General features: G+C 52.7%; 1 protein-coding gene across 1 annotated transcript in view; it reads left to right on the forward strand.

Moving 5' to 3' along the window:
• The first annotated feature begins 8,087 nt into the window (after positions 1–8,087).
• LOC140418104 (sodium- and chloride-dependent neutral and basic amino acid transporter B(0+)-like) overlaps positions 8,088–25,185 on the forward strand; it is an 80,619-nt gene continuing 63,521 nt past the window's right edge. The window contains exons 1-3 of the mRNA XM_072501523.1: positions 8,088–8,120; positions 11,183–11,336; positions 12,179–12,310. Coding sequence (XP_072357624.1) covers positions 8,088–8,120; positions 11,183–11,336; positions 12,179–12,310 — 319 coding nt within the window. The remainder of the gene's footprint in view (positions 8,121–11,182; positions 11,337–12,178; positions 12,311–25,185) is intronic.

The following is a 25,185-nucleotide window of genomic DNA, read 5'->3' on the forward strand; positions in this document are numbered from 1 at the left end:
AAATGATCCCCCACTAACAAATCTATCACTTGCCCTGGTTCATTACCCAGTACTAAATCCAATATTGCCCCTCCTCTGGTCGGACAATCTACATACTGTGTTAGAAAAGCTTCCTGGACACACTGCACAAACACCACCCCATCCAAACTATTTGATCTAAAGAGTTTCCACTCAATATTTGGGAAGTTAAAGTCACCCATGACTACTACCCTGTGACTTCTGCACCTTTCCAAAATCTGTTTCCCAATCTGTTCCTCCACATCTCTGCTACTACTGGGGGGCCTATAGAAAACTCCTAACAAGGTGACTGCTCCTTTCCTATTTCTAACTTCAACCCATACTACCTCATTAGGGTGATACTCTTCGAACTGCCTTTCTGCAGCTGTTATACTATCTCTAATTAACAATGCCACCCCCCCCCCTCCACCTCTTTTACCACCCTCCCTAATCTTATTGAAACATCTATAACCAGGGACCTCCAACAACCATTTCTGCCCCTCTTCTATCCAAGTTTCCATGATGGCCACCACATTGTAGTCCCAAGTACTGATCCATGCCTTAAGTTCACCCACCTTATTCCTGATGCTTCTTGCGTTGAAGGATACACACTTCAACCAATCTCCGTGCCTGCAAGTACTCTCCTTTGTCAGTGTTCCCTTCCCCACTGCCTCATTACACGCTTTGGCGTCCTGAATATCGGCTACCTCAGTTGCTGGACTACAAATCCGGTTCCCATTCCCCTGCCAAATTAGTTTAAACCCTCCCGAAGAATACTAGAAAACCTCCCTCCCAGGATATTGGTGCCCCTCTGGTTCAGATGCAACCCGTCCTGCTTGTACAGGTCCCAACTTCCCCAGAATGCACTCCAATTATCCAAATACCTGAAGCCCTCCCTCCTACACCATTCCTGCAGCCACGTGTTCAACTGCACTCTCTCCCTATTCCTCGCCTCGCTATCACGTGGCACCGGCAACAAACCAGAGATGACAACTCTGTCTGTCCTGGATTTTAACTTCCAGCCTAACTCCCTAAACTTGTTTATTACCTCCACACCCCTTTTCCTACCTATGTCGTTGATACCAATGTGCACCATGACTTCTGGCTGCTCCCCCTCCCCTTTAAGGATCCTGAAGACACGATCCGAGACATCCCTGACCCTGGCACCCGGGAGGCAACATACCTTCCGGGAGTCTCGCTCGCGACCACAGAATCTCCTATCTATTCCCCTAACCATTGAATCTCCTACAGCTATTGCTTTTCTATTCTCCCCCCTTCCCTTCTGAGCCCCAGAGCCAGACTCAGTGCCAGAGACCTGGCCGCTAGGGCCTTCCCCGGTAGGTCATCCCCCCCCAACAGCGTCCAAAACGGTATACTTGTTTTGAAGGGGAACGGCCACGAGGGATCCCTGCACTGTCTGCCTGTTTGTTTTTTTCCCCCTGACTGTAACCCAGCTATTCTTGTCCTGTACCTTGGGTGTGGTTACCTCCCTGTAACTCTTCTCAATCACCCCCTCTGCCTCCCGGATGATCCGAAGTTCAACCATCTTCAGCTCCAGTTCCTAACACGGTCTTTGAGGAGCTGAAGTTGGGTGCACTTCACGCAGGTATAGTCAGCGGGGACACCGGTGGTATCCCTGACCACCCACATCCTACAGGAGGAGCATGCAACTGGCCTAGCCTCCATCCCCTCTTACCTGACAGAATATAGCTGCCCTGTGGACTAACTAGATCTCGCCCTCCGACTCTGCTCCCAGTCAGCTACACTTTCTGTAAACTCCTGGCTCTCTTCTCACTCTTTGCGGAAATGTCAGAAACAAAATGAAAGGAGCACCTTACTCCCTCCTCACCTAACTCCCTCGGTCACCAAACTCTTACTATAGCACTCAAAAAGCACCAAATTCAGCACTCCCTCGGTCACCAAACTCTTACTATAGCACTCAAAATGCACCAAATTCAGCACCCAGTGCTGGGACCTTTGCTGTTTGTAGTATATATAAATGATTTGGAGGACAATGTAACTGGTCTGATTAGTAAGTTTGCAGACGACACAAAGGTTGGTGGAATTACGGATAGCGATGAGGACTGTCAGAGGATACAGCAGGATTTAGATTGTTTGGATACTTGGGCGGAGAGATGGCAGGTGGAGTTTAATCCGGACAAATGTGAGGTAATGTATTTTGGAAGGTCTAATGCAGGTAGGGAATATACGGTGAATGGTAGAACCCTCAAGAGTATTGAAAGTCAGAGAGATCTGGGAGTACAGGTCCACAGGTCACTGAAAGGGGCAACACTGGTGGAGAAGGTAGTCAAGAAGGCATACGACATGCTTGCCTTCATTGGCCGGGGCATTGAGTATAAGAATTGGCAAGTCATGTTGCAGCTGTATAGAACCTTAGTTAGGCCACACTTGGAGTACAGTGTTCAATTCTGGTCGCCACACTACCAGATGGATGTGGAGGCTTTAGAGAGGGTGCAGAAGAGATTTACCAGAATGTTGCCTGGTATGGAGGGCATTAGCTATGAGGAGCGGTTGAATAAACTCGGTTTGTTCTCACTGGAACGAAGGAGGTTGAGGGGCGACCTGATAGAGGTCTACAAAATTATGAGGGGCAGAGACAGAGTGGATAGTCAGCGTCTTTTCCCCGGGGTAGAGGGGTCAATTACTTGGGGGCATAGGTTTAAGGTGAGAGGGGCAAGGTTTAGAGTAGATGTACGAGGGAAGTTTTCTACACAGAGGGTAGTGGGTGTCTGGAACTCGCCTCCGGAGGTGGTGGTGGAAGCAGGGACAATAGTGACATTTAAGGGGCATCTTGACAAATACATGAATAGGATGGGAATAGAGGGATACGGACCCAGGAAGTGTAGAAGATTGTAGTTTAGTCGGGCAGCATGGTCGGCACAGGCTTGGAGGGCCGAAGGGCCTGTTCCTGTGCTGTACATTTCTTTGTTCTTTGTTCTTTGATTAATTTTCCGCAAGGAAGTCGACGAATGGTTGCCACCTCCAGGTGAAACCTAACAGTGAACCTTTCAAGGCAAACTTAATTTTCTCCATACAAAGAAAGCTAGCCATGTCCAATCGCCAGGTCTCCGACTTCAGGGGCTTTGAGTCCCTCCATGCCAATAGTATCCGTCTCCGGGCTACCAGGGAAGCAAAGGCCAGAAGATCTGCCTCTTTCTCCTCCTGGATTCCCGGATCTTCTGACAGGTGGAAAATCGCCCACTCTGGATTCAGCTCCACCCTTGTTTTTAAAACCTTGGACATGACGTCCGCAAACTCCTGCCAAACTCGTCGAAGCTTTGGACATGGTTCGCTGGTCCACCCGTGCATTTTGTGCACCTGTCCTACACCCCAAAGAATCTGCTCATCCGGGCCACTGTCATGTGAGCCCGGTGCACAACCGTAAATTGTATCAGGATGAGCCTGGCACATGTTGCAGACGTGTTGACTCTACTCAACGCGTCTGCCCAAAAACCATCCTCTATCTCACCTCCCTGCTCCTCCTCCCACTTACGCTTCAGCTCCTCGGTCTGCGTCTCCTCTGACCCCATAAGCTCCTTATAGCTACAAAATGCTCCCCTCCCCTACCACCCTCTGGAAATTACCCTGTCCTGAATCCCCCTCAGCGGTAGGAGCGGGAAGGTTGCCACCTGTTTACGAAAGAAGTCCCGCACCTGCAAGTATCTGAATTTGTTTCCCCTCGCCAGCCCAAACATTTCCTCCAGCACCCTCATACTCGGAAAGCTCCCCTCTATGAACACATCCCCCATCCTCCCAATCCCTACTCTCCGCCATACCCGGAACCCCCATCCATACTCCCTGGGGCAAACCGGTGGTTATCACATATTGGGGCCCAGACCGATGCTCCCACTGCTCCCACATGCCGCCTCCACTGACCCCAAATTCTCAGGGCCGCCCCTACCACGGGGTTGGTGAAGTAACGCGCCGGCGGGAGCGGCAGAGGCGCAGTTACCAATGCCCCAGACTGGTGCCCTTACAAGAAGCCCCCTCCATATGCACCCATGCCGACGCCCTCCCCCACCACCCACTTGCTGATCATGGCTATGTTAGCCGCCCAGTAATAATTATTAAAATTTGGCAGCGCCAGCCCGCTCTCTCCCCTATCCGCTCGAGCATTACCTTCCTTACCCGTGGGGTCTTGCCTGCCCTGACGAAGCCTGTTGACCCACTTAAAAAAGGACCGCGGAATAAAAATGGGGAGACATTGAAATACAAATAGGAACCTCGGGAGGACCGTCATTTTCACTGTTTGTACCCTCCCGGCCAGCGACAAAGGGAGTGCGTCCCATCTCCGTTAGGTGCAGGTTAGGTGGATTGGCCTTGCTAAATTGCCCTTAGTGTCCAAAAAGGTTATTGGGTTATGGGGTTAGGCTGGATGTGTGGGCTTGGGTAGGGTGCCTTTCCAAGGGCCGGCGCAGACTCGATGGGCCGAATGGCTTCCTTCTGCCCTGTAAATTCTATGATTCTATGAGGAACAGTGTGGGCTCAATTTTAAAATCCTGTCTCAGAGTGACAGCCCTGGATACTAACACTTCCAGAGTCAGACTTATAATGGGATATTGGGTGGGGTGCAACTGGGAACTCGCTTGGCACTAATAATTGGGAACTGAGTTCATTGCTGGCTCAATAAGGGCAATTGCATTGAAAGAAAACTCCACTTGTCATGCAGGCTCAGTGACACAGAAATTCTTGAGGCATGGGTTTACCGTACCGGCCTCCCCGAACAGGCGCCGGAATGTGGCGACTCGGGGCTTTTCACAGTAACTTCATTGAAGCCGATTTGTGCCAACAAGCGAATATTATTACATTCTGTAAAAATCCAGCCCCTTAAACTATTGCTTCTGAGTCGGTGCACCATCAGCTAATCGGTACAGTGTTTCCTTGCTACCTTATTTAAGCCTGTCATATTCTTGTGCACCTCTATCAGATCTCTTCCCAATTTTCTCTGCTCTAAGGAGAGCAACTTCAGCTTCTCCCACCTAATCTTGTAACTAAGATCCAAAATCCAACCAGGAACAATGTCCAGGATTGGCAATCCCAAGGTCATTGTGAGAAATTGACGAAACCACCAGGCAAGGTTATCATTACAAGATCTAGGCCTACCAGCAGATTACAAGTTCAGAGACACATCATTTTATCAGTTCCATACACTTATGTAGCAGTGGGCCACAGCTTCCGGCTAGCATCGGCAATAGATGGTCTACAGGGATTAGGAGATTTTAATGCTGGCCTTGAAAACCGCATTGAAAATGGCCAGAGTTGCTTCAGGCTTGCATGGAAAGAGTCCTCACATGCCCCAGCACATTGCAGCTCTGGTGGATTCAAGAAGGGGTGTGTCCTGTCTTCACTGTACTTGTCTCTGTAAAGCAGCTCAGTTTACAGGGCCCAGGGTAAGTGGATAAAAAATGATCGGGGAAGGGAGGGTGGAGGGGGTTGGTGTTCAGGAGACCAGCGGCAATCGGAGGATGAGGGGGTCAAAGGTTGGGAGAAGGGGACATCTGAGGCCCAGGTTAGTATGCAGGGGAAGTTGGGGGTGGGTGTTGGGATTCAGACGGTCTGTGGAGGGTCAGGGATTGGTGGGTAGGTTTTGGAGGTCGTGAGTGGGAGTTCGGAGGTCAGAGTGGGTTTAAGGGATGGGTCTGTGGGTTGGGATAAGGGGGTCAGGTTGGGTCGCCGGATCAATGTGGGGGGGGTGCCAGGTCTGATTCACGGGTCATAGGAGTGTTGGGTCGGTGGGGGCACTGTCAGGTGTAACGGGATTGGGGTCCTTCACATCCACAGGTCAGAGGGGTGGGATTTAGTGAGGGGGGGGGTCGTGTACATGGGCTGGCGGGTTCGCAGGTAAGGGGGGCGTTCATTTCATGTCTGTAGGTTTGGGGCGTGTTGTGGGGTTGAGTCCGTAATTCGGGGGTGGTTTGGTTTGGGTTGTGGTGAGTTGGGAATGTGGCCAGTGGAGGGAGGAATTCCTTGGCGTGTCAGGGTGGTGCGGAAAACCTCAGGGGCAGGATGTAGTTGTGGGCATGGTGGGGAAACCTTAATGTAATCCATGAAGTCCTTGAGATTTCAAGATCTTCCATCTTCTCTTTCCAAGCTGCCTGGAAAGTCAGCATTTCCCAGTTAACATGATTTATGTCTAGTGTGCCTAAAATCAAGTGTAATTATGTGTAATTATAAAACATCAAATATTATAAACTTTATGTTGAGGTAAAATTACCAGCCTTTCTAATACATCAATTGATAATTACTTAGCATTTAATTCTCTCACAATTAAGGCTCTTTATTTTACTGAACTGCCCGTTTTCTAATAATGCAGTAGCCGATTTCGTTTTTTTTAAATGCCTTCAAAATTACGGCAAAATTGCTTCTTAACTCAGTGTTAGCACAAATGAGCATTTTTGCCTTTAATTGCAAAGAATATAACTTGAATCGAGCTTTAATGCATGGGTTACACTCAAACTACTGATTTTCAAACGAATACAAATTGGAACTTTAAATTTACTATATGGCAGCACATGATGTAAAAATAGGAGCGTGCCAAATATTCCACCTAATGCTACGGTGCTGCAATAGAGTTTGAGCAGAGCAGCAATTCGATGATTTTTTTGCTTCAAGTGCCCAACCCTTTTTTTTTTCTCCAAGTAAGGGGCAATTTAGTGTGGTCAATCCACCTAACCTCCACATTTCTGGGGTTGTGGGGGTGAGACCCACACAGACACTGGGAGAATGTGAAAACTCTACATGGACAGTGACCTGGGGCCGAGATCGAACCTGGGTCCTTGATGCCGTGAGGCAGCAGTGCTAACCATTGCGCCACAGTGCCGCCCCTGGTAACTTGATGGTGAATGTCAATTCAGGGAAGATCCAGGACAATGTGGACAAATCTTTTCTATCATCCGTAACACTGCACGTGATAGATTTAACGTGGTTTGATCAAATTAGAAGAAACTCAAACTGAGCTCAAAAGCATGAGTTTTCAACTGTACAACTCAAAGTGGACGGTATTAACAGGACAAATTCATGGTGAGCACCATATAATGGTAACTGCCAGTTATAGGTTTTACGTCGTCCATCACCAAATACATGTTCCGATATGCAGTAAACTCATCCAATCTCGTCCACAGTATTCATGACTGAAATGATCCGGAAAAGTGTCAAATCAGGGGGCGGGATTCTCCAATCCCGCGGCAGAGTGTCCACGCCGTCGTAAACGCCGTTTTGGAGGGCGCGGAGCATCCGAAAACTGCTTAAAACTGGCGCCTCCCCCGATTCTGTCGTAAAAATGGATTCTCCGCCCGATCGCCGATTACAAAATCAGCATCGGTAAATGGAGAACCTCGCCCAGGGTTTTCACGCAGGAGCTGAATTGCACTCATTTTACGATCCACTTTTGCTTGTAAAGCAGGTTAACAGCATTGGCTATCTTCACAGACACTAATAGATTTACAATGCCAATTTTGTTTTGGACATAGAACGTACATAGAACATACAGTGCAGAAGGAGGCCATTCGTCCCATCGACCCACTTAAGCCCTCACTTCCACGCTATTCCCAAACCCCAATAACCCCTCCTAACCATTTTGGACACTAAGGGCAATTTATCATGGCCAATCCACATAACCTGCACGTCTTATGACTGTGGGAGGAAACCGGAGCACCCGGTGGAAACCCACGCAGACACGGGGAGAACGTGCAGACTCCGCACAGACAGTGACCCAGCGGGGAATTGAACTTGGGACCCTGGCACTGTGAAGCTACAGTGCTATCCACTTGTGCAACCGTGCGGCCCACTGTGGCGGAGCCCTACAGAGGCCCGGCGCAGATGAACACAGGCCCCCCATGGAATTAGCCCGCCCACCGACAGAATTAGCCCACAGTTGTCCTGATCAGACCATAAGACCATCAGACATAGGAGCAGAATTAGGCCACTCAGCCCATCGAGTCTGCTCCGCCATTCAATCATGGCTGATATTTTCTCATCCCCATTCTCCTGCCTTCTGCCCATAATCCCTGATTCACTAATTTATCAAGAACCTCTCGATCTCTGTCTTAAAGACACTCAGTGATGAATGGATGACTGATGGTTTGGCTATCCGAAACACACCAGTAGGTTCTGAAGTGCAATATTTATTTTTCAGTTGTCCTGAGGAATGTAAGATATATGAGCCGGGATTCTCCGATCCTGAGCCGGGTCGGAGAAAAGGCGCGGGGGGGGGGGGGGGGGGGAGAATCGTGCCACGCCGCTCCGATGCCGGGCTGATGATTCTCTGGTGCCCGCGGGGTCAGTACCACGCCGGTCGGGGCCATTGAAAGTGGCCCCCCGGCGATTCTCTGCGTCTCGACGGGTTGAGTGCCTGCTGAGTTTGGCCGAGTCCTGTCAGCGAGGGTTATGCATGGTCCCACCCAGCGAAACCTCGGAGTTCTGGCTGCGGGGGCCATCCTGATGGGGTGTGCGGGGGGATCCGACTCCATGAGGGGGCCTCCACTGTGGCCTGGCCCACGATCGGGGCCTACCGATTGGCGGGCGGGCTAATTCCGTGGGGGGCCTATGTTCCTCCGCGCCGGGCCCCTGTAGGGCTCGGCCACAGAGCGCGTTGGCCGGAGTGGAGACGGGAACCTACATAGATGCGCGGACTCGCGCTGACCGTGGCGCGCATGCACGGACTTGGCCGGCCGTGGCGCGCCAGCTTTCAAGCAACGGACCAGCGACACCAGTCCGGCGCCGTACTAGCCCTCTAGGAAGGGGTGAATACTTGGGCCTGGCGTCCCATTGATGCCGGAGTGGCTCTCAGCGCTTTTGACGCCGACGTCAGAACTTGGCCGCGGGATCGGAGAATCCTGGCCATGATTTGGTTCCCTTCAATCACACGAGTGGGTTCTGAAGTACAAAAGAATTTAGCTGTCATGGGAATATGGGTTTAGAGATTTGACAGATATCTGGGTTTCTGAAGAGACTAATGTTTTTTCAAGAGTTTATACAAGAGATCCCATCAATATGGGGGAATTCACACGGAATTCCGAAATTCGGCAGTCCGATAGCGGAGTCCCATGGCCAGCTACCCCACCACAAATCAACAACAACCCCCCCCAGACTGCAGATTGGTCATGACCACCGCTCTCCCGGACTGCACAGCAGCCTCCCCATCACCAGATTGTCTGGGTGTACCCTACACCAAAGTACGGGGGGTGACCTGACACCCCCCCGTCCCATGGACCCCTGTACTAGGGAGATACCCAACAGGAACCTCTGTAATCGGGGGATCCTGCAGAGGGATCCCTGTAATAGGGGAATGCTCCTCAGGGACCCCTGTAATGCGGGACCCCCCATGAGAACCCCTGTAATGGGGGATTACTCCCCTCACAGGGACAATAAATTTACATCCCTTGTATAAACTCTTGAAAAAACATTAGTCTCTTCAGAATCCCAAATATCTGTCAAATCCATAAACCTATATTCCCAAGACAGTTAAATTTCTTGCGCTTCAGAACCTATTAGTGTAATTGAAGGCAACCAAATCACCTATTATACAATCCCCAGAACAACTGAATAAAGAAATATTGCACTTCAGAACCTACTCATGTGTTTAAGGTAGTTAAACCATCAATCATCAGGACAACTGAATAAACAAATTTGGACCTTCTTGTCCAAAGAGACTGTCAATTGAGACGCATTTCAGTTGGAGGAAGAAGAATGAAAAAAAAGTGGATTATATTTTTGTACCTGTTTGCGTGTGTTGTTTTTTTAAATGAAAAAGTATATTTCCTGTGTGCATTTCTTAAAAGACAGTGAAAAGGTGAAAAATGAAATCATCTTGAAGTTGATGGTTTTTTTTTTTTTCTTGGGGGTGGTGTCATGTGTGAGTACCTTGAAGAAATGAGTGTTCATTACTGCAGTGATGTCAGAGAGGGGGTGGAGCTGGGTTGTCTGTCAGCTTTTTACTTTTCTTTAGGATGTTTGCTGCAGGGTGTGTTTTAGTTTCATTTTCAGAACTGGATCGCTGTAGTCACAGCCAGAAGGTGTATTAGAGTCTCTCTCTCTGTAATGTAAAGACTGTAAATCAATCCTGGTGATTTAAAACTAATAACAGTAGTGACTTTAACCTGATGTGCTTCTGGTAAAAGGTGTTTTAAGTCGTATGGATGTTAAAAGGAAAGCTTAAAGGATTATTTAGTGTTGTATTCTTTGGGGGTTGTATTTGAATTGATGGTTGCTGAGATGTTCACTGTATGTTTTAAAAAGGTGAACTTGAGCTCATAGAATAAACATTGTTTTGCTTTAAAAATACTTTTCCATTTCTGCTGTACCACACCTGTAGAGTGGGCCGTGTGCGCCCCATACCACAATATTAAAAGTTGTGGGTCAGGTGAACTCCATGATACACTTTGGGGTTCTTTAAACCCTGGTCCATAACAAATTGACCTTCAGCATAGAACCAAGATCAGTGCTCTGTCCTGGAAGAGACTGTTAGGACAGACAGACTGCAGCTGTAGTTGCCCCTTTTATGGGTATCCACAATATTTAAAGATGACTTGAAGACCTCACAGACACAAAGTCCCTCACCCACCCCCAGCCAGGGGTGCCCCCGCAATGCAACACTTCAGCCCCCGAATGATCCCAACCCCCTGAGGGGTCCGAACGAGCCCAATCTCCCGATCGGTTCCCCCACCCCCACCTCCAGCCCCCCGAGCACTGGGCAGCAGCTCCAGTACCCTTGAGCTTCCTGCCGGAAAATGGAAATGGCTCCTCAACTTCTCAGTTTCCTTCAGCAGCCATTGCGCCAGCTTCACCTTTTTAAAAAGGAGGACTATGCAACGCATGCGTAATTTCTTGCTGGGGAATCGGTTAATTCCCGGGAGGCCATTGTATTTGACTTCAATTTCGCTAATGAGATGGAAATTAATACAAATTGGGGCTGATAATATGCTCGTCACATTTGGGCGAGATGTGGAACTCGCCATCAGAAGTGGGCCAGTTAGATGGCAAACTGATTTGCACCCAGCATGAATCCCGATTTTGGCCATTCCCGCGTTTTAACCAGCACGCTCAGATCACAACGTGGTGGTTAAATCGCACCTATTTCTGTCGTGGGTCAAAGCTGTTTTCAGTTTGAGTTCAAATCTGAGAAAGTCTAATTTATGAGTCAGCCATTTCCTCTCTTTCCCTCCAGGCGGTCACCAATGACCATGTGGGTGAAAGTGACGAGAATGTGGAGCGCGGCAACTGGTCCTCGAAGACAGACTACTTGCTCTCATTGATTGGTTACGCTGTGGGTTACGGCAATGTCTGGAGATTCCCTTACCTGGTTTACAAAAATGGAGGAGGTACAGGGGAATTTTTTTTAATGTCAATGATAAATTCAATCTCACAGTATTAAACTATTTATGCAATTTGACCAGGGATGTGGGTGATAGTTCAGAATTATAGGTAAGAGTGAGATGCATCAAATAGATGACAATTTAAAAGATATTCAAAATTATTAAAACAACTATCCATTTTTGCCTTGAAGTGATATTGTTTAAAACTCATGAATCGTCCACTTCAGTCACATTTACTGCACAATGTCTGAAACCCTCAGTTTTTAGCCTCAGTCAGACCATGGGGTCAGGTTTGGAGGTTGGATTCAAACCTGTTTGGAATGATGGAAACCACCAACAAACATGTAAAAACACAATTGCAAAAAGGGACAGAAAATATGTTGATTCAGTTAGAGAATGAAATTCACAAAATGTGAATTTCTCTACAACTTCCTTCATTTACTGAACATTTAAAACTGCGAGATTAACACGTCCAATATTTTAATGTACAATCAAATCGTAAAAAATCTTATAGGGATCATGATATGGCCAAAAAAAAGGAGAGAATGGAGACAAATTAATTTTCTATATTGGGATAATTAGAAGGAAAGATATTGCTGCACAAGTGATGGCTAGGTAGAGAGAAAGAAAGAGAGAAAGAAAGAAAGAGAGAAAGAAAGTGAGAAAGAAAGAAAGAAAGAAAGAAGGAAAGAAAGAAAAAGAGTGAGAGAAAGGAAATAAGGAGAGAAGGAAGAGTTTTCATAAAGGTTTCAGAGGTAATTGGAACCCAACACGCCTGATGTGAACAAGGAGATTCTGCTTAACAGTGTTTTCAACCCTCCATTGAAGTTCTTTCTTATATTTTCCAGGTGCATTTCTTATTCCCTACACACTCATGCTGGCACTCACTGGGATACCAATGTTTTTCTTGGAATCTTCCTTTGGGCAGTTTGCCAGCCTTGGACCTGTTGCCGCGTGGAAAGCCGTGCCAATGTTACAAGGTTAACATTTATTTTGTAACACAGTCTATCAATAATTTAACTGAGTAATAGTGCTAACTTCATATTAAAAAATAGCTGGAATTTTCCCGATTGGACAAAGGTTCCAGCTGAACCTGGTAAAGTAATGTTGCCATTCTGATCTGCTGTATAATTTATAAAACCAGATACAGACAATGAAGAGACAGACACAGTGAGTGAAATACTTTCTTTCCTCATCCCAAATTTGATCAGGTATTAAACCCAATACCTGGCCAAATCTTGGGTGAAATTCTCCCCCAACGGCGCGATGTCCGCCGACTGGCGCCAAAAACGGCACCAATCAGACGGGCATCACGCCGGCCTAAAGGTGCGGAGTGCTCCGCATCTTTGGGGGCCGAGCCCCAACATTGAGGGGCTAGGCCGGCGCCGGAGGGATTTCCGCCCCGCCAGCTGGCGGAAATGGCGTTTGTTGCCCCGCCAGCTGGCGGAAATGGCGTTTGTTGCCCCGCCAGCTGGCGCGGAAATGCGGCGCATGCGCGGGAGCGTCAGCGGCCACCGACAGTTTCCCGCACATGCGCAGTGGGGAGAGTCTCTTCCGCCTCCGCCATGGTGGAGGCCGTGGCGGAAGGGAAAGAGTGCCCCCACGGCACAGGCCCGCCCGCGGATCGGTGGGCCCCGATCGCGGGCCAGGCCACCGTGGGGGCACCCCCCGGGTTCAGATCGCCCCACGCCCCCCCAGGACCCCGGAGCCCGTCCACGCCGCCTGGTCCCGCCGGTAAATACCAGCTTTGATTTACACCGGCGGGACAGGCAATTTCTGGGCGGGACTTCGGCACATCCGGGCCGGAGAATTGGGCGGGGGGTCCCGCCAACCGGTGCGGCCCGATTCCCTCCCCCGCCCAATCTCGGGTACCGGAGACTTCGGCGGGAGCGGGGGGTCGGAGAATGACGCCCTTTATCTCTCAATCAGTTATTAATGTTGACTTTGGTTATATTTCATTATTTGTCACTGTCCGAGATTATGGTGGGAGCTGAGTGTGGTGATGTGCATCAATGTAAATACATGTAGACTCGCTAGACACTAGAGGGAGCACCAGAGACATCACACACACACACTCAACCAATAGATCAGTTAGATAGGACACGACCAATGGACATTCACGATACACACAGAGGTGACACGACCACAGGAGGGCATTACACCAACCCATATATAAAGGACACCACACAATGATCTGCCTCTTTCCAGTGGAGACAGTCAGTGAGTAGAGACACAGGGTTGATTCACTATTACACCCACCATGTGGATTGCAGCAACTGGTTAGTCAGTCTGGGAGCTATAGTAGGATTAGCAGTAGGCCATCTTTCTAAAGGGACTGCACATGCACAGTTGCGCGAGAAGCACACAGAACGGGAAGGTCCGTTTGCATATGAGCGAGACGCCACACATGCACAATCACGAAAACGGCCCCCGGTACAGGAACAGCGATTTGCGCATGTGCAAATGCTTCCTACGTATGATGTCACATGCGTTATGGCGTCAGGGGGCCCGGACCATGCCCATTTAAAGGGGAAAAGCTTTACCACAGTATCTTTTTCTTTGTACAACCTGCAACGTATCGCATTTCTTAAAGGATTTGGATAAATATTGCCCAATGATATAAAGTGGATGAGTGAATTCAGTCTCTTGCAGTGTGGTAGTGGGTGGCATGGCGGCACAGTGGTTCATACTGCTGCCTCAGAGAGCCAGGGAGCCGGGTTCAATTTCAAGCTTGGATGTGTGGAGTTTGAATGTTCTCCTTGTGTCTGCGTGGGCTCCCTCCCACCGCTTTGGTTTCCTGGCACAGTCGAAAGATGTGCAGGTTAGGTGGATTAGCCATGCTAAATTACCCTTTAGTATCCAAAGATGTGCAGGTTAGTTGGGATTACAGGCATAGAGCAGGGGGATGGGTCAGGTAGGGTGCTCTTTCCAAGGGTCGGTGGTTCCTTAATGGGCCAAATGGCCTTCTGCACTGTAGGGATTCTATAAATAGTGTGCCTCTGGAATGTGAAGCATAATGGAAAATAAACACAAATGAAGACTAAGTTCTTAGAAAGAATGTAAGCTTGTTTGCTGTTTAGAAATAAATAAAAATTAAATGACGCGGGTAGCTCAAACCTATGCATCACCTCAACAACAGTGAGGGTGATAGAGCTGACCATATCCCTGAGATTAAGGAGGAAAACATCAGCCAAGTATCCCATCATTGATTATCAATTTCTGTGAAAATATAAACATGTAGCACATGAACTTTGGGTGAGGATAAGACGGGACTCAACTGGAATGACCCTTCCCTGGTTAATGGTTAATGACGTTCACGGAGTTGGTTCTCGAGTTAAGAAGCCCAGGAGGCCACAATGTGGACAGCACCAGTCGGAAAAACCTCAAAATGCGTTTGATCTTGGGGAAAATCAAGGAGGAGCTGACAGCAAACTCATCGAATGAGATAGTTCCAGAATTGAAAATGATAACATGAATTTTACAATTTAAGCATTTAATAATATTCCCGAGCTCATCCCCCATGAAACTGCTGACACGAGACAGACGATCAACAATTTATAAGGACAGAGATATGAGACTATTTAAGGTGTTATTCTGCTGCTAAGGTAGCACTCTGTTTAACTCCAGCATCGGGCAAAAGAATGGCCGATCCCGTTCGGATGTTCCGGTCCCCTGCTGGCGGCAGCATCAAGGTTCACGCGGCACGTCAACGGGAGGATGCACATGAATCAAATTGACAGGCTGGGCATCATATTCTCCAAGCCTGTGTGATTCTCCGTTCCTCTGGGCCGGGATTCATGTGGGCGAGAATTGGTGCAGGTATTCACCAGCGTGGTCCTGGCACAGTGGACTTCACGGTGGACCAAGGGGGTAACTCTTTTAGGGAGATGCCCCCAAAGTTCATCAGAGGGTAAATCTCATCACACCACAATGGAAGACTGCCCCCCCCCACTCCACCCCACCAGACACCTGCTTTGACCCCCTGGAAGTAACCCCCGAAAAGAGTGATCCCACCAGAACCCCCTCCCCCTCCATTGCAGAGACCCCCACTAGAAATCCCCCCATAAGAGAGAACCCCACCAGAACCCCTCCCCATTACAGAGACCTCACCAGAAGCTCCTCAATACTGGGACCCCCTCCAGAAATCCCCATTACAGAGAACCCCACCAGAAACACCCCCATGAGAGAGAGACTCCTGCTAGAAGTCCCCCATAAGTGACACCCTTACCTGGGTACCTGGGAGCTAGAGCAGTCCAGACAGAGACAGTGAAAAAAAAAATCAGTGCTTTAAATCTCACCTGTGCCCCACACCTGCTGGCTCAGGCAGAGGAAACAGCACCTGTAAATTCCTGGAAAGAGAAAATCACATCAGCTGGATGGAAACCCCCTCAGATCTTTCACCTGCAAGGCTTTCAAGTGAAGTTGATTTTACTCGCTGCCCCTACAACCCATGAAGAGTGCATCCCGAAGGAGGAAGATGGATTTGGGCCCATCTGGGACCTCCAGCAGGGGAGGCACTGGAACACTGCAACCCTAAAAGGTTCAGGTAACAACCTTCCCTCAGAACTGCAAAAAAGTAGAAATGCAAGCGAAAGGGTTGGAGGGGGGGGGGGAAGTAAAGAGAAAAAATGGAAAGTCTTATATCGGGTGGAGAAAAGAAGAAATTAAATGACGGAGGAGTTTTTGGTGGAAGGTCAAAGTGAGTGGCAATGGGGCAAGTAAAGAAACAAATCAAACATCTAGAGGAAGTGGGAATAGCAGAATTCTGAGCAGAATAAATACAAACTTTTTTGTGGGATATCTGGAACATTCCATGCCCCAGTCCTACTCAGGCCCCCCTCCCTCACTGTAGTGATCTGCATGTCTGTAAGGGTTAACATACAGAAATAACAGCTTAGATAACCACTAGGTTAAATTCTTATCATTACTCAATAAATAGTGTTTGCTTTATTTGAAGACTTCTCGTGTTAATGAACATCAAGTATATGACCATCTTGGCAGAAAGCAAATGAGTAACAAGATATTACACAATGTAATATAACACTCACCTCTTTTGTTCGGTATAGTGATGACAGTTTTAGGTTGAGCTCTGCTCTCGCCCGAACTGGAAATTCAACAATGTTCCCAGTTTCTACTCTTCTCTTACTTTCATGCTGTTGACCTCTGACTCTTCCCATTCCTTCCTCGACTTCTCCATCTTCATTTCTGGGGATAAGCTGTAAACCAATTTTTGCTGTAAGTCTGCTGACTCCCACAGCTGGTTTGACTACATTTCCTCACACCTTGGGTGGTGGTTTAGCACAGTGGACTCAACAGCTGGCTTGTGATGCAGAACAAGGCAGCAGCGCGGGTTCAATTCCCGTACCGGCCTCCCCAAACAGGCGCCGGAATGTGGCGACTACGGGCTTTTCACAGTAACTGAATTGAAGCTTACTTGTGACAATAAGCGATTATTATATTATTCTCCGGCCTCCCAGTTACGTGTTTCTCAGCGGCGCGAGGCGGTTGTCCGTTCGCTGGCAGTGGGATTCTCTGCTCGCACCACTCTCAATGAGAATTCCCATTGAAGCCATCCCACGTCACCAGGAAGCCCACGAATGGGGATGCACTGCCGGCAAGACCAGAGAATCCCGCCGACAGCAAACAGCCAGAAAGCTCCAGCCCTTGTTTTTTGTCGGGGTCTGGTCCAATCTCCTCATGCACTTGCCTCTATTGCATCTGTATTCAAGATGCAAACTTTCACCACAGAACTTTTTAAAAAAAGATTCACCGATAACAGTTGACAGGACCCTTAACTGTGTCCATTCCATTTCGTGTGTTTTTGATTTCACCACTTTCTCTCCCTGCTGAAGTCATCAGGTGCCCATACCCCTCGCCTGCCACCCCAACTGCTATATTCAACGATCATCCATCGCCATTTCCGCCACCTCCAGTGTGACATCATCAACAAACACAACTTTCCGTCCCCTCCCCTTTCAGCATTCTGAAAGGGCCCTTCCCTCGGCAACATCCTGGTCCACTCCTCTGTCAGCCCCAACACTCCCTCCTTTCTCCAGGGCTAATTTCCAAGAAAAACCCCTGCCCATCCATCTCCTCGACATCCAAAGACACACGTTCTCTCAGGTAAAATAGCAATTTATATCGACTTCCTTCAATTTAATATGCTGTGCTCTCTGCTCTCAAAGCCGGCCCATCTGCACGAGGGCGATCAAACGCAGATTGGATGACCACTTTGTGGAACACTTCCATCCAGTCAACTCATGAGAACCTTTCAAGCTTCTAAACCCCTCCCATTCTCTCACTTGGTTCTCTGTTGCTGGTCTCCTGCACTGTTCTATGAAATTCAACATAAACTCGAAGAATGTCATCTCACCTTTAGATTAGTCACTTTACAGTCATTGGGTATTGACACTTCGTTAACAATTTCAACTGGAACCTCTGCCTTCATTTTGCTTCTTTTTCCTTGCAATCTTGATTTTATTTTCGATTGTCTCTTCTTCTGAAGAAAGGTCATCAACCTGAAATATTGGGCAAGATCTAACGCCTCAGCGGGGAACGCATTCAGTCCCATTTTCTACATTAACAAACTCCGCTCGCCAGTGCAGGAAGGGATCTTGTGCGCCCCCCCCCCCTCCCCCAACTAGGACCTCCGGAAACCCCACACACACCTATAAGGGGGTATTGTGCCTCTCGCATTCCATCTCATAAGGGCAGGGTGCCCCCAGGCACAATCCCCAGCACAGACAAAATGTTACCCTGGCATTGCCCCTGCCAGGCTGGCAGTGCTGGAGTGCCCACATGTCATCAGGGGTCCTAGGGTACCACACTGCCCAATGCCCAACTTCCCAGGGGCCCTCAAACATCTGGGAGACCGAACCAAAGTGCCAGTATGCCTGGTTCAAGTTGGTGGAGACCAACACTAACCGGCACTTGCTCAGAGTCTCCAAAGGACAAGGGTTAGATCCCAACCCTTGAGTAACTCCGGCGAGTGCATATCAAAGTGTGCCTTACTATCCAGTTTAAATGCAGGTTTGCGTTCCCTCTATTGTGCATCCTGAGTCAGGCATGACACGGCTGTTAGATTTTGCCCATTAACTCTGTTTTTCTCTCTCCGCAGTTGCTGACTGACCTGCTGGATATTTCCAGAGTTTTCTGTTTTGACCTCAGATTTCCAGCGTCTGAAGTATTTTATTTCTGTATGAGAGGAAAAGGGTTCACTGCATTGACATTATTGAATTGCTTTATCATTTTAAACGCCCCTGTTCAAGCCGCTAACTTCACAGGAAATCAAGTTAACGTTACACAATCAGGAATCATAATTTAACCCTTATTCTAGGCAATATGTGTTACAAAACCTCTGAGGCCAATATATATTTCCAAGGATTGGTGCCCAACTTGGATGTGCCTGTCCAGATTGGGTCTCACCAAGACCCTGCACAACAGAAACATAACTTCCGCCCATTATATTGCGGCCCCCTTAAGCTAAGGACATTCTAATTAGATCCCATAATTCCTAGTCTCTTGCTATCAAGAAAATCCCACAATTTTATCTTGGTTCCAAAATGGCTGACTTCATCCCCTCCAACACGGAAATCTGTTGGTCACCCATTTTCCCCCTTGCTGGGCCTAGGTACACCTCTTTGTAACATCCTGCTCCCATCTACACAGCGTCCTGTTGCTCTTGAATTATTGTCAGCTGTGAAGCTGGCTACACCATTCCTCATTCCTTCATCAGAGTCTTTGGTATATTTGGTGAAAAGCTGAGGTGTATGTACAGATCTTTGGCAAACACCACTTATTACAACCCACCAATCAGAGTATACTCCCTTTATTCCCTGCTCTGTCTCCCGTCTCAGAACCAATTGCAAACCAATATCACAGGGTCACTTCGGATTCTGTGCATTTTACTTTTATTATAATCCTTTTATCAGTAACTTTCCCAACAGGGGAGAATAGGAGATGGCTGCTAATTGGGTACCTGGGGCGTCATTCTCCGACCACCCACCCGCCGAAGTCTCCGAAGGGAGAAAAGTCGGCGGGGCATTAATGGCGCTGCAGACGTCGGAGAATGGCACGGGTGGGCGCAAGGCAGCCGATTTTGGGCCTGCCGATAGTCTCCCGTCCGGATGGGCCGAAGTCTCGTCGACGTGATGACGGGTCACGTCGACGTAAATCAAACCTCCTTTTAATCGGCGTCAACCTGTGCTCCAGGTTTACGCCGACCAGCGTGGAGGTGAGTGACGGCCTGGGGGGTTGGCTGCTGGGCAGGCGATGGCGTGGCCGCAGTCTGAATGTGTGGGGGAGAGGTGTGTGTAGGGTTGTGTGCGTGTGTGCGGCGGGGGGGGTGGTTAGAGTGGGCTGGGCTCCGGGGAAGTGCCGGAAGGGGGGAGGGGGTCAGTGCCGGGGAGGGCCAAGGAGGAGGATGGGGGATCCGTGCCGGGGAGGAGGATGGGGGGTCCGTGCCGGGGAGGGCCGGGGAGGAGGATGGTGGGTCCGTGCCGGGGAGGGGGATGGGGGGTCCGTGCCGTGGAGGGGGATGGGGGGTCCATGCCGGGGAGGGCCGGGGAGGAGGATGGGGGGTTCCGTGCCGGGGAAGTTGATGGGGGGTCCGTGCCGGGAGGGGGGTGGGGGGTCCGTGCCGGGGAGGATGATGGGGGGTCCGTGCTGGGAAGGAGGATGGGGGGTCCGTGCCGGGGAGGAGGATGGGGGATCCGTGCCGGGGAGGGGGAATGGGGGCTCCGTGCCGAGGAGCGCCGGGAAGAGGATGGGGGGTCCGTGCCGGGGAGGAGGATGGGGGGTCCGTGCCGGGGAGGGGGATGGGGGGTCCGTGCCGGGGAGGAGGATGGGGGGTCCGTGCCGGGGAGGAGGATGGGGGGTCCGTGCCGGGGAGGGGGATGGTGGGTCCGTGCCGGGGAGGGGGATGGGGGGTCCGTGCCGGGGAGGAGGATAGGGGGGTCCGTGCCGGGAGGGGGATGGGGGGTCCATGCCGGGGAGGGCCGGGGAGGAGGATGGGGGGTCCGTGCCGGGGAAGAGGATGGGGGGGTCCGTGCCGGGGAGGGGGAATGGGGGGGTCTGTGCCGGGGAGGAGGATGGGGTCCGTGCCGGGGAGGAGGATGGGGGGGTCCGTGCTGGGGAGGAGGATGGGGGGGTCCGTGCCGGGGAGGAGGATGGGGGGACCGTGCCGGGAGGGGGATGGGGGGTCCATGCCGGGGAGGGCCGGAGAGGAGGATGGGGGGTCCGTGCCGGGGAGGAGGATGGGGGGTCCGTGCCGGGGAGCGGGATGGGTGGGTCCGTGTCAGGGAGGGCCGGGGAGGAGGATGGGGTCCGTGCCGGGGAGGAGGGTGGGGGGTCCGTGCTGGGGAGGGGGATGGGGGGTCCGTGCCGGGGAGGGGGATGGGGGGTCCGTGCCGGGGAGGAGGATGGCGGGTCCGTGCCGGGGAGGAGGATGGGGGGGCCCGTGCCGGGGAGGTAGATGGTGGGGTCCGTGCTGGGGATGGGGGATTGGGGGTCCGTACCATGGAGGAGGATGGGGTCCGTGCCGGGGAGGAGGATGGGGGGTCCGTGCCGGGGAGGGGGGATGGGGGCGTCCGTGCCGGGGAGGAGGATGGGGTCCGTGCCGGGGAGGAGGATGGGGGGGTCCGTGCCGGGGAGGGGGGATGTGGGCGTCCGTGCCGGGGAGGAGGATGGGGTCCGTGCCGGGGAGGAGGATGGTGTCCGTGCCGGGGAGGAGGATGGTGTCCGTGCCGGGGAGGAGAATGGGGGAGGTCCGTGCCGGGGAGGGGGGATGGGGGGGTCCGTGCCGGGGAGGAGGATGGGGTACGTGCCGTGGAGATGGGGGGGTCCGTGATGGGAACGGGGGGTGCGAGGGCAAGTGAGTTGGTCCACCTGGCCAGGTGCCAGCCTCCAACAGTTGGACACATGCGGTCCATGCCACCTGGCTGGGGGGAGGAGGGGGCATGGGCAATGATGACATGTCGTCGTTCCCCCCCCCTACCAGGCCGTCATGTTTTCCGATCAGCCAGCGATGTTGGCCGCCGTGGTGGCAGCCGCTAATGTCTATGTTGCCCTGGATGAGGAGGAGGAGGAGGAGCGTGCCAGAGAGGCGGCGCAGGCTGCCGCAGAGGGGCAGGCGGCAGCCGCCCAGGCTGGAGGGTCACCTGACCGACAGGACGAAGAGGGGGAGGAGGACGTCGCGGCCCCACGGCAACGGAGGCACCCGAGGGCGCCCCGTGTGTACCGGCCCCGGCAGTCATACCAGGACCTCACGGACCGGGAATGCAGGAGGAGACTCCGGATGAGGCGGGAAACCGTGGCACACATCTGCCACCTGCTGGCACACCTGTCACCGCGTGGCACTGGCGGGAGACACCCTCTCCCCGTGTCCGTCAAGGTTACGGTGGCCCTGAACTTTTATGCAACGGGGTCATTCCAGGCACTGAGTGGGGACCTGTCCGGCATATCGCAGACATCGGTGCACCGGTGCATCCGGGCAGTGACAGATGCCCTATATGCCGTGGCGCACCGCTACATCCGCTTCCCTGTGGACCGGGCCAGCCAAGATGCCCGGGCCGTGGGCTTCTCTGCCGTGGCCGGGTTCACCATGGTGCAGGGCGCGATTGATGGGATGCACGTCGCCGTGCGGCCACCTGCAGATAACAGGGCCGTGTTCACCAATAGGAAGGGTACCTATTCGATGAACATACAGGTGGTCTGCGACCACCGCATGATGATCCTGCACGCCTGCGCCCGTTACCCGGGCAGTGTACACGACTCATACGTGTTGCCGCGGTCATCCATCATCGGCATGTACGAGGGATGCCATCCCCGGCTGAGGGACTGGTTGCTGGGCGACAGGGGCTACCCATTGCGCTCGTGGCTGATGACGCCTGTACGGAGGCCACGCAATGAGGCGGAGAACCGCTACAATGATGCCCATGTAGTGACAAGGGGAGTGATAGAGAGGTGCTTTGGCGTGCTGAAGATGCGTTTCAGGTGCCTGGACCGCTCTGGGGGTGCCCTGCAGTATCGGTCAGATAGGGTCGGCCGCATCATTGTAGTGTGCTGTGTCCTGCACAATGTAGCCCAGCAGAGGGGCGATGAGCCACAGGCAGAGGAGGCGGAGTGGAGGAGCAGCAGGAAGAGGCGCAGTCCTCCCCAGATGAGGGGGATGGGGGCAATGGTCAGGGCAGACGGGGTAGACACAGGCGGGTGGCTGTCCACTGTTACCGGCTGGCCCAGCGGGCACGGGACAGGCTGATAGCCGCCCGCTTCACTGACTAGATGGGCGTGGGAATCGGGTAGTACGGCCACAGACCGCCACCATGGCAACAGCCGACCACCCACACCTCCCACCCATCCACCCACCCAGCGCCCTCACCCCCCCTCCCCAACCCCACCCACCCCACCCGCATGCACACCACCCCCACCATTGCCGATCCACCTGCGGCACAACGGCAGGGCTCACACAGTTGCCGGTGGACGCGTGTCTATTGCAGGCCATGGAGGATGATGACAACCCGCCCTGCGATGAGCTCCTGGCTCTACATCGTTGGACTATGTCTGACCCATGGCCACAGTACCACCATCCACCCGGACCATCCCTGCATGCGGCTGTGACACTGCAGCGCACGGTCCCGTCCTCTGCCCGGGGGATGTTGCTGGCGGCCCAGGGGGAAGGGGGCAGACTCACCTGGGGCTGAGGTAAGACCACCCCTCACACACACACTTGCGCTCGACATACATGACACCCCCGCACGCTTTGGACAGAGCAAAAAGACAGCTTCTGTAGGTGTAACATTGACTTTAATAACGAAAGTAGTTCATGCACATGCCCTAGCCCCTAAAACTCATCTGTGCCCTGCACCCGTGCCAACTTATTCAGTGTCTAATTGTTTGGCCTTACGGACCCTATGACTATGTCTACGTGGTTCCCCAGACGGTACAGCAGAACTGGAGGTGGACTTCTGTGATTCCTGCCCTCTGACACTGGATCCCTTTGGCGGCCGTTTCCTGGGCGTCCTGGCCTAGATGGGCCAGGCTGCGGCCCGGGCGACTGGGATGGCGAGCTGCCAGCCTGTCCTGCCCGTTGCCCACCCGATGCACCTGGGACAGAAGGGAAGGAGTCCGGGGTGTCTTGGTGTTCCGGGACCTCCCCTACAAGGGGACCCGGGACGGACCACAGCACCTCCTCCTCCCTCGGGGTGCCCGATGGCCCCCAGGCCTCTACATGGGTGGGGGATGCGAACGGACTGGCCATCCGACGCCCCCCGACATCTGGCGCTGCCAGTCCTGGAGGCCCTTGCTGGTATCGACAGGGGTCTGCAGGTTTGCAGTCATGGAGTTCAGGGGATTGGCAAACCCTGTCTGTGACTGTGCGACGCCGGCTCGCACATGGCCAATGGCGCCGATGCCCTCAGCGATGGCCTGCAGAGACTGGACTATGGCCTGCTGAGACTGGGCTATGGCCTGCCGAGACTGGGCCATGGCCTGCAGAGACTGGGCCATGGCGTTGAGCGCCTCTGCCATCTGGCGCTGGCACTGGCTCATGGCCTCCTGTGAGAGGGCAGCCATGTCCTGGGCCACAAACGCCGCCTGCACGGAAAGCCCCAGGCCTCGCAAACCGTTCCCCATGTCTGTCACCGTCGCACCCATTGCCTCCACCGCGGACGCCACCTGTGCGGTGTCGGCCTGGGTGGCACGTATGACCGGCACCACTCCGAGCTCCCGAACGCGGGTGGACTCCTCCACCTGCGACTGCAGCCGCCGCAAGCCGGCCGTCACCCTCTTCGCTCGTCTCCGGTTCGGTGGTTGCATCGGATCTATGGGTGGGTGTGGTAACTCCCGGGATCCATCTGGGCGGCAGATGTTCGCTTGGGCTGGGCTGCCCTCCGACCGCCCGGCCCCTCTGCTGCTCCTACCTCCGCCTGCTGTACCGGGACGGCTGTGTTGTGCGCACCAGTGAGTGTACCAGACGCCTCATCACTAAAGTGCCCAACCGAGGTGAGTGTTTCTGCGATGGTGGAGGGTGTTGGTGACAGCAGTGGCGTTGTGTCGTGCTCTTCGTCCCACTCTGAGTCCATGGCACTTTGGGGTGGGGGTTCGTCTCCACCCATCCACTCTGAGTCACTCTTCCGGTATTTCGTCTTCCTGGGTAGTGCTGTCCCGGGTAGGGGTGTCCTGGGTAATGGTGTCCTGGGTAGTGGTGTCCTGGGTAGTGGTGTCCTGGGTAGTGGTGTCCTGGCTCGGCTGTGACGAGGGCCTGTGACTGCCCCTCTCGTCGCTGGGTGGCACACGCCTGCGTCGTCGCACCCGCACGAGACGGGGGCGTCGTCTCCCTGTTGCTCCAGGTCTCTCCGTCTCGCGCGGTATCCAAGGGACATCCTGCGGGCGTCGCATGCCGGAGGGTCCGGGTCTCTCCGTCTCCCGTGGTGTGCGAGGGGCATCCTGCGGGCGTCGCATGCCGGAAGGTCCGGGTCTCTCCGTCTCCCGTGGGGTGCAAGGGGCATCCTGCGGGCGTCGCATGCCGGAGGGTCCGGGTCTCTCCGTCTCCCGTGGCCTCCGAGGGGCATCCTGCGGGCGGTCTGCATCTGCGGGGATGGGTGCCTGGACGTTTGCTCCTGCGATACACAATGAAGCATGCATGGTTAGACACGCAGGCAGTGATCAGGTGATATGGGGGAGGGGGATATAGGGGAGGGGGGATATGGGGACGGGCTGTCGGTGGCTCACTTGCTAGTACGCCCCCGGCCTCTGCATCAGCAACCTCCCGGTCCTCAGGTCCGCCAGCCAGTTCCAGGGCCCTTTCCTCGTGTTCGGTCAGTGGCCTCTCATCAGCGGGGCCTCCTCCAGTCCTCAC

The sequence above is a fragment of the Scyliorhinus torazame genome, chromosome 5 (genome assembly GCF_047496885.1).
Source record: "Scyliorhinus torazame isolate Kashiwa2021f chromosome 5, sScyTor2.1, whole genome shotgun sequence".
NCBI lineage: Eukaryota > Metazoa > Chordata > Chondrichthyes > Carcharhiniformes > Scyliorhinidae > Scyliorhinus > Scyliorhinus torazame.